General features: G+C 37.4%; 1 protein-coding gene across 1 annotated transcript; it reads right to left on the reverse strand.

Annotated features, from left to right (window-relative positions):
- Positions 1 to 1,219: 1,219 nt before the first annotated feature.
- Positions 1,220 to 6,021, reverse strand: LOC114531350 (inhibin beta E chain-like). Its single transcript, XM_028552984.1, has 2 exons — positions 5,520 to 6,021; positions 1,220 to 2,597 (listed from the first exon to the last, which is right to left on the reverse strand). The coding sequence occupies exons 1-2, from the start codon at positions 5,839 to 5,841 to the stop codon at positions 1,894 to 1,896; spliced, it is 1,026 nt and encodes a 341-aa protein (XP_028408785.1). The 5' UTR covers positions 5,842 to 6,021; the 3' UTR covers positions 1,220 to 1,893.
- Between the last annotated feature and the right edge of the window lie 4,763 nt (positions 6,022 to 10,784).

The following is a 10,784-nucleotide window of genomic DNA, read 5'->3' on the forward strand; positions in this document are numbered from 1 at the left end:
GTTTTTTAACAATTATCACAAATATAGCTATAAAAATAAATTATATAGCAAAATTATAAAAGCGAATTATTTAGCAATTCTATCATCGTACAGCTAATACTTAATTGTCACAGTGCACTTGTTGGGAAAGAATGTCGCCTAATTGTTTCAGAGCTTTTCTTTCGCGAGAAGCATATTGCTCACTTTGTGTGTATTGACAAAAAAATGTGTATAAAGTATTGAATGCTGGCAAATGTGAATGTATACGCAGCTTTTCTTCGTAAAATTTGAAAACATCGTTTTCAGTAAAGCAGCTGCTATGCAAACGATTAAGTGATCATAGAAATTGCTGTAACTTATATAATATGTTGTAACCCGGGTGTGTTTAAATAAAGTTTACATCCAAAAATAACATTGAAATATAATTAAACTTAACGGAGAAAGATATTTTCTGTTAATTTACACGAATGGATCCCATGCAAGTATCTCGTGGCCTTGGACCTTTTACTTTATATGTGTGCAGCAAACTCATCCGTTGTTACCTTATTTCAACATGGCCGGATATATAAATGCGGTTATTGTTGCCCTATACGTATAGGAGTATTCCATTACATCAACCACCTTGACATGCTCACGAAAGTTGCTATTAAATGAAAGCAAGGCTTAGCAAGGAAAGCAAGGCTAAATTAAAAGCATATGCTTTTTGTATGCAAACCGCATCAATAAACAAATATTACATAAACCAGCCGGATAAGCAAGAATGCCAGGAGGAAAATCTTTCTCACTAATTTTTTGGCAGCCTTGTGTAGCGCATGTAACAAATGAAAACCTGAAAGGGCGCGACTAGCTACTTTTGGCGAGAGCCTAACCTGTTGAGTAAAACGAACACACGTGATATGTTAATGAAAGTTTATTCATTTCATTACAACATCATTAGTTTTCCAAACCCACAAAATGTTTTAAACATTTTTGAGAAAATTAACACTATCATCGCATAAAAATATTGAAGAGGTAATATACAATATATGTATATATATATATATATATGCTCCTAAGTCATTATTATATACTACACTGAATCTATCAACGAAATAAAATCTATTCTCTCAACACCACGTCAATTTAGTTACACGCGAGCTCCTTGCTGAGATTCGTACAAAAGACGTGATCTTGAGCGAATAGAATGACGTTTTGTTTAGCGTATACATGAACGTTATTTAAGAGCAAACATGGCAATATGCCTGACAACATTAATTTGTGATGCCTTTTTATATATTCCTTTCAAATAGTTCATCGGTTTTACCGAATGAACATGTAATAGCTATCTACAGTCATATGCATTTTGGCTAATAAAACTATACGTACTAAGAGTTGGTAAAGTGAGAAAACCTTTAAAGTACCGAGTTAATCACCAACACCCCTATTAACAAAATGCCACTCCACGCGAGTTGACGCGTTGACGATATATATTAGAAAATGTTCAAACAACTACAACTAGCCAGCATGGATTATGCATGCGGTCAAAAAATAGCCCGTTTCCACGGTAAACGTAACGGTAATGCACTATATTAAGATGTTAAAACCTGATATCATTTCGCAGAAAAAAAGTCGGCTTAGGCAGAACAGGAAAACCATGCACGAAACACGAAATATAGTGTTATTGCAACAATTAAACAATTTTCCATACGAGAATGAAATCGACCCAAAAAACCCCAATGACAACCATGCAGTGTCTTTTATACGGTTGTTTTACGATATAATCCACACTACCTTGTCTAAGCCCAATTATATCTTATCAAATTAACTAAACCAGACTGTTCTAACCCGTATCCATAACAAAACTGAAATACAACGTGCGCGTTCCTATGCGGTTTAACGACGCCGGTACCGTCGCTCAATCTTTGAGGTCCTTGTTCAAGTACAACCGCAGTTTGTGACTAGCAGATCGTTTATAATCTTGGTTTTATACGTTGTGCTTGTGCCGTCATAGATCAAAAGAGTCGCTGTGTCAAAGCTAGTTGGTACGCAACACGGTTGTCGCACGTTCGTGATTTGCGTTAGGAGAGTCCACGTGTTGTTGGTTCTGTGTCTGAGAGTACAAGTTCCCGAACATGTGAATGATCGGAATGGATTGGGCACGACGATCCATGGGTAATAACTCGACATATCAATATTTCTAGTATGCCTACAGCAAAGGCCCAAGTTCTTCGGAATGCAGTCGTCCGTGACGGTCGCCTTCACCGATGGGTTCACCGTTGTGCTGACGACTGAGCGTTTTCTATGGCGTTTTATCACTGGCTTCACTTTTAACTGGAGAAGTGGCTTGTGCGCGATCGGTGTTTCAATCCCTTCAATTTCGATACGTATTTTCCTACCCCATGGTTTCTCCAACCACTGTCTGTTGGGTACGAAATTCAGTTTTTTCCATTGGGAAACATCGCTTTCGTGTTCGTCCACAATTACCATACGTCGTGGTGAAGTGGATATTTTTTCGTACACTCTGTAAACACCCGTGTTTGCCTCGACGTGCATCCACAACGTGACATGATCAATGCGGTTCCACCTATCTATGTCAGTTGCGTATTCGAAATAGGAGGTCGTGTTCGACACCACGGAATCTGGAACATTAATATAAATTGAGTTTGAATTGTGTTTATTATATTATGCTGTTTATTTCACAAGTAAAAACACTTTCACAAAACAGTAAGGAACGTATGGCACTCAAGTTCGGTACTGACCAGTATAGACACCATATAACATAATAAGGTAGATTCGCCAGTGTTCAAACAAGCCTAAAAGTGCGTCTATTTGGTCGAAAATAAAGAGAATGGTGTGTTCAGTTATACCGCAATCGTTTAATTTAATCGCGGTTCCGGTTGGTAGAAAATGTCAGTGCAGTGACAAAAAAACAACATTATTTCAGTTGGCCGAGTCCGCTCAAATGTCCACCCTCTCCCCTCCCCACGCCGCAAAAACCTGGAATGGCGTGAAATCGGACGTGTACAATATTTCAATTTCACTTTAGGCCCTACATCGCGCCTGTCGTTAATTATCACATGCTAATAAACCCACATGGGGCTTGTTCGATGATTAGCTTGTTTACAAATAACACAAGGGTGCGTGTGGTGCATGCATACGGTCTTGAACGCAGAAAGATAATCTTTCTTGCTAATTTTGAAGCTCCTGTTTAAAGTGTGTGTAAAACTTTAAAAGCGTCAAGAGCGCAACCACTTTTGGCCAGAGTTTAACCCATTGAGTAACGCAAATACACGTAATATGTTCATTAAAGTTTATATATTTTTAGTTTTCCCAATTTACAAAAACGTTTTAAACGCTTGTTTACAAATAAGGGTGACAAGGGTGTATGTGTTGCATGTAGCCAAGCAAAAAATTCAAGCATGCTTCAAACTGTGAGTTACAAATTTCAAGGTCTTATATACATGTGAAGAATAAGAATATCATTAAGAGGAGATTTTTTATTATGTCGCGTATTTTGGCGGGAAAACGCTCAAAAGCTAAAATCTTTTCGGCGTACCACTCAAAATCCATTTATTTTACCTTTATTCTTTAGATTATGTTGTGAACTAAGTTTTGAACTGTATTTGGTGAATGCAAAACACTAAACAAAGGAGTTATTACAAAATATAATGCGGCGGCTATCAACAATGTTATAATGTCAACGCCATTATAACTGAAATGAATACAAAAGAAGCTTCGATTCAAGTGTCATTTTCTTCTCGGCGTATCCCGAGAAATCTTTTCATTTTCACAATATTTTGAGATTATACAGTAAACATACTTTGTGGACGCTTTTCAGGTTTGCAAAATATTTTTAATGCTGAAAATTTTAGTGCTGCATGAAGATATAACTGAGGTTTTGAGCATATATTACGCGACATAGAAAAATATCTCCTCTTAATACACTTTCTAATTTATTTATTCAGTCGTAGTTAGTCGAAACGAAAACAATAATCAATTCGAATAATTCTTGGAGCAGACATTGATTAGATTCTGACCCCCTATCCTCTTTCTTGAAAATTTGCAAGTGTTATGGGATATTCTGTATATAAATTGTTACAAGGATTGATTTTATTATATGAGTATAAACTGCACACTTGGAAACTGACTGTGAAACAATCCGCCTAAAATTTAAGAATGTCTGGCAGTATGTCGCTATTTTGTATAAACTATAGTACATTTAATATTGAGAAATATTAAAGGCATAGGTTTTGCTACAGTCGATGCAGTTTTTTAGTGAATCCAAACTATTTACGCTCAGCGACAATTGGCTTCAGAAAAATTGTGACGAAATGAACACTATGTCTACGTTGGCAGTTGTTTCGCCCAAATTTTCTGTTAATCAGACACTCCTATATAGCACCTCGACGAATCCGTGGTGTATAAAACAAAAATTTGATATTAGGCAAATCGTGTCAATGATTTACCATTGCTGAAAATTGCGAAGGCAAATTGATTAAAATGTGGTTTCGTTCCGGAGTTTTCGTCGCGTAGGCTAAACTTTTCTATTAGGCGGTGAAAATTGATATACTCTTTTCTGAAAAACCGCATCAAAGTCTGCGGTGTAAAACTAATGTTTCAGAACTTTAATTTCACAACACATCGCCACGCAATACTTTATGTAATGCTCTCTCTCGTTAAATATAAAAAATTGTCGAGAATGTTATTTTTATACCGCAATGAGTCTATTAAGAAATCCGAATGTTCGGCAAGGATTTTTATTATGGTCAACGCTGTTTTTTTTTACTCGTACTATATGGCAAAATTGCTTAGCGTGAAATAAATCGGCTTGTAGCCAACTAACCCCCAAGTCATTTTATTTGCCGCTACGTGGCACTTCCATTTCCTATTGTCATAGATTTGAATACATTTGACATTGTATATCATATTTTGCGGAACGAATTACTGCATAGAAGATGCCAAGGCGAGGTTTAAATCTTAAACCAGTCTTTATGATTTCACGCATGTCATTTATACGAATTCCTGATCGACAAGTCGCATGTTCTCATGTTTCAATTTGCAATAAATCCTGACCTCGCACTTTAGGAAGACTGCTTATCGTATTATGAAGGATCGACAATCCTAAAGGCCATATAAAATTATTAAGCTGTCACACATGCGACCCTGAAATTCAAATCTCGAGCCAATTTTGATCCCCTGAGACAGTGAATGAAATCAGTTTGATTGGAATTAAGTAGGATTACTGGGTATCATACTCAAAATGCATTCAGCAAGGGATATATTATTGCACAGGTAAATGATGCCTTATTCAATCTTCCACTACCAGGTTACTATTTATACGGCGGGTGTCATTAGCTGGTTGACCTGAAAATACAACGATAATTTGAACGTTTCACGCGATCGGAGCGAAGACCTTTCCGTCTGGAAATTTTATCTAATCAGAGAGCGCAGCTTTGAAGAACCTGCTTACGAACTGGCATACCTACGTTCCCTAATTAATATTGCCTGTAGCTAATATTTTGTATGCTATAAGGATTTAAATTTGAAGAACAAGAACTCACCGTTGTTGAGCGGTTGAATGACAATTGTCTGCAACATCTCTTTATCTTTTTTATGAACAACGTTATCCTGCTCGGAGAGTATTTCATCCACTACCTCTTGCGGTGGGCGTGTAACATTCTCAGGCACAACTGGCTCATTCGTGAGACCAAGCTTCTCCATTAAGCGCTCCTTAAAATCCTCTGCGAAAATCTTGTCGATCTCTTCCACGGACAAGTTATTTGGCAAGCAGTTCCAACACAGGCCATCAATGCTGAACACAGTTGCAGCAAGAAATAGGAGAAGCAGGGCGGTTTCTTTTGTCGAACGGCGATGTTCGCTCATTTTTTTTCTTTGCTTTCACACCGTCTATCAATTCGAAACTTTAAAACTGGACGGAAATTCACAAGCTAAGTGATGCTCGTGACACTCGCTGTTAACTGAATCTTTGATCATCGAAGAAAGGCCTTTATAGGTGCGCCAATCTGTCAAACCCTTATTTCGACATCTGCCCGATCTATTCTGATAGGAAATTGAATCTTTAACAGCAAATATCCTCGTGCGTAAGTTATAATAGTAAGTTTTAATAAGCAATTAGAAACATTAAACCTCAAAGATGAACACACAGGGGATCGATTTACGATGCTGCTCTGCTCTTGGTGTTTTTTTCACACGAAGCAAACATGGTTTGGGCACGATAACACTTATAGCAAAAATTGTTAAGAAATTAACGCAAGCTGCTGGGAAGTTAGATCATGCGAGCAGCAGCGATAAGCTGCTATAAAAAGACTTTAACGTTTCATAGCAAATGCCATGTGAATTTCACAACACATGTGATCATTATCACAAACAATTGATAAGCGCATCATTGTGCGCACACAATCTTTGTGACCACGCCAGAATTTTTTTAATTTCAAAATCTTTAAAGATTGTGGAGCAATGTTATTTACCAAGTGTGTCATCGAAACGAAAAAATGTAATCGTACGCGCTCTCAATAGAAGAATTTTGTCAGTAAGATGGTATAATGCTCTATATGCCCACATCAATGCCAACCACCTATTAATCTGTTAGAATACTGAACCCAAGTGTAAGGACAACACTTCCTAACTCACCACACCGATCTTAACTGTGCAATATTAACATTCTGTGGAAGGATGTTACTTAATATGCCAATGAAGGGTATTTTTCATCCCATTTGAGGCCAGCCGTTCACATATTTTCCTTTGATTGTACGTCAATTAAGATTGATTGTTTCTACTTGAACAAAACTATTGCGGGATAATCACACGCACGCTTTGCTAATTTACGTTATGACATAAGTCTGTTTAAGATAGCATTAATCGCGATCAAACGAGAAGAATTTTTACCGTAGGTTGGTCTACATTTTTTAGATTCTATTTTTTAACGCTGTCCCTCATAAATATATCTATAAGGCCAAAACAATGATCAGCGATGCACGACCAAATATGGCCGGCGTGATGAATAATTGCGTGATTCAATTTCTAAAAAAATATTGTGGTCGGATCGCTCCTGTTAAGAATGTGCGCACTAAACCTGCTATCCTGATCAAGCACCAAGGCTGTTGGCTACCGGATAAGCGATATCGATGTATCGTTCCTCCTTTCTATCTTCTATGCAAGCTTTCACCAATAATCAGTATGGCGCGCAATGCGCTGACTTTTACCAAATGGCTAGCGAGTGAAAAAAACCTGTACCTATACTGTCTTTCAGAGGAGATATTCAAACTATTCTGCATGTTATTGATCTGATTGTACTGATGGGTAGCGTGGCCGCCTATTCCAATAACCCGCATCGAATGTTGTATAACAACTGCCTAAAATAGACAGCTGGCTAATATTAGGCAGTTGTGACACCATGCATACCCATTTGATGCGAGGTATATTTGTTATTGCATACAACAGTTTGTTAACATCATTAGTTTATTACCCTACAGTTGAAGCTATTATGAATACATTCGTAGCTTATATGTTTCTACGCTAAAAAGAAAGGGATATATAAACACTTGAAACGAAATACGATCACTATAGGCCCTATATAAAATAATTTTCGTATGGTAGAGGTTGTATAATTATTTCAGGTGTATTTCAGGCGCATATTAGTAGATATACCCCATAATACGAAATCAATCAATGTATTCAATTGTCAGATTTATGTGCACATTTCAAAAATATAAGTGTTGTTTTCGTTAGAATTTAGACATTTTTGGGTATCGCGTAGGCTATATTACTTTTTTCAATACATGTGAGCCAATTCTGACTTGTTTTTTATTCCATTTATGGTGTTGTTTTCTTCTTGCCATTCAATTTATTTTTGTTTTACACTTCTCCTCTGCTATATCTGATTGATTCTTCCTCACGGCGAAATGATTTTTAGACTTTATCTTCATTGCAGAATTCCGGCAATTGCCTAAGGTGTTTATTGCAATTGCTATTTTGACAACTTTAAGTGCAAGCATGGGAAAATAATGTTTAAGTTTTTTTTGAATGTGCGTTAATGGCCTGTGTGCAGGGCGAATTATGTTGCATGCCACAATAGGGCAATGCGATAAGATAGACTAAATGAGAATGGGAAGAGACGTATAACGTTCTGAGTTCTAATTCACCTAAATCGTTAGGTGTTTCTTTATATTTCTCTTAGTCATTCAAGTGCTTCTCTGTGTTTTCAAGGTCAGCCACCATTCTATTCAGTTACAAGTTCTTCACATCTTACGTACACGAAATCATTAACTAGCATCTACAAAGGAACTATACACGGACCTTCCTTGCAGTTTGTATTTAGTATTTTCCCAAAAGCAACGGTTCATGATTATTACATCCTTAATATAATATCAACACTATCAATACCGTTGTATGATCGCCAAAATGACACTTATTTTAAAAGGGGAAATTTTCTGACTAAAACTGATCACGTCTTTTTACTATACATAATGCCAGACGATTCGATTCGTTATTATCTCTGTATCTCTTTGCCACTACACTATTATTTAATCGCTATTGATCACTCTCTTATCTACCTCTAAACTATCTCCGCTGACTTTGCATAAACAAGGAAAGTATTTAAAGATTTGTCTTAAGTGATTTGTACACACGATTCTAATTTAAACAACAATGATTACAGCTCGGCAGTTCGTGCATTTGCAATATATGGTAAGGGCATTGCGAATTATCTTTGTAGCATCTTTTGCTGCAAACGCGGCTTTGCTTTTCCGGTTTGCATGCCAACATGATTGTTCTTCCGCAAAAGCATTGGCGCTGGCTATCTATTCCGTAAATTTTGCGTCTTTGTTTTTGTGATTTTCTCCGCGTAACCTATTCGGTACACATAACCATGCATATGTAGCTCTCATTACTCATAACTGGACCCTTATCATGCAACGAAATCGGGGGTAAATATTTGCATTATCGGCCCCCTTAAGGCTTTAATTAATCAAATCCCCGCACTAATTAACCATAAACTATTTACTGCGCGATGATATTTATGATGCGACTCCTGAGCTCATGTGAGCACTCGTACGTATAACCACATCCAGATTTCTTTCAATTGTTTGGCAGTAATTATAATGATCAGAAAATATTCGGGTTGCATATAATTGTGGCGAAGTTTTACATTTCGTGCGGATGTACATGAAAACTGGAAGCCACATTTCGAACGCATCATAATGTAGCGTGGAAAAACTTTGCCCTATATCGGAAGCTCTTAAAGCCGGTTTTCCACTAGCGATATTTTTCGTTTTACTTTTGTTTCAGAGCTCTAAACTACAACCATCTGGAACAAACTGCTCAAATTCAAAGGAATTAAACGCAATGGACGGAAAACAAATCCAAATTTTGGTACAGTTGACCGTTCCTACAAAGATCGAACGTGAATAGAATTAATACGGGTACTCGGCAACGCATTCATACCACTACAAAGTACTTGAACGACTGTTTTGTGGTTCTTGATATGCAGGATTACACTATAGCTCCACTTCGCAGGTTTGTGTATCCGGATTTCACACGTTTGTGCCGAAACCCAACAGGTGATCGAGTTGGTGCACACTTTGGTTGGTGCGATTAAAACACAATTAAGATTGCGCACTTCACGGGAGCTTATAACTTCTGGTATAGTTTGTGGCCTCTTCCGCGCGCGCACTTGCTTCAAATCCCCCACAATGAAATGATTGTTGTTGAAGCGTGAAACAATAAAATCTTGACCCTTGCATGTGGTACGAAAACGGAATAATAGAAGCAGCCGCATGTCCAAAGGTAGTTAGGGTAGTAAACTAGCAAGGCAAATTGACGAGATGATTATTTCAGTTGCCCACGTGCGGTGGACGCATGTTATTACATGTGCACCCGTCTCTCGAATAAACAGGCGCGTGGGTGTCTTAGCCTAAGATTTGTGATACACTATATATGTTGGGAAATCCTGGGACATCTTGCATGCTTATTCTTAAAAACCAATGAAAAACAAATCTCCTTCGGGAACCTAAGCGATAAAATTTATTGAATTGTTATCTACAAAGCCGGCGGGCGCGCGCACCAATTAATTCAATGCAGATTTACATTTCGACGCACATTATCTATTAACTAAAAACATTGAATGACATGATCTAAGGACACTCTCTTTTCGCTCCCCTGCCTTTAATTGCTGCGTTAAAAAGCATAGAGCTAGCCAATCGGCGATTAAATTAAACCATTGAGTTAATTTATCCGTCACATGAAGCGTGAATTTCAGTTTATATCGGCAAGCTATTGATGTTACGTAGCTATAATCGCATTTAATGCCGGAAGAAAACAGTCCCAGATTTTTATAAAGTGACAGAAAATAATGAGATATGAATTTCAGTAAACATAAAACTTGGGCATGTTATTCATTCATATGCAGGGTTTTCGACGAGTATAAACGGGTTATTAGTGCTTTTCCTAAAAATTTCTGGAGCGGAATTTCTGCATTCTGCAGCGGAATGTTTTGCAATTGGAAGGAGAATAATGAATTCGTTTCATGAAGAATCATGAAGTCTTTGAAAATCGTCTCAGATGAAAACAGCGCCGATTTTATATTCAAAGGTCCTTCGACTATATGCTAAGAATCCGTTGTGTATATACGGACAAGCGTTGCATTATTTGCCAATATGCGATTCTCTTATCTTCATAGACGTGAGCGTGTTATTTTCAGATTGCCACATGCGCATAAAAGGATTCATACTCGCCCAACATAAGTGTAAAGGGGCGTTAATTATAATACAAGAAGAAAAATAGAATATAATTTTCATTACGGTTATAAG

This window comes from Dendronephthya gigantea, unplaced genomic scaffold (genome assembly GCF_004324835.1).
Source record: "Dendronephthya gigantea isolate DGI-Jeju-01 unplaced genomic scaffold, DenGig_1.0 000070F, whole genome shotgun sequence".
Taxonomy (NCBI): Eukaryota; Metazoa; Cnidaria; class Anthozoa; order Malacalcyonacea; family Nephtheidae; genus Dendronephthya; species Dendronephthya gigantea.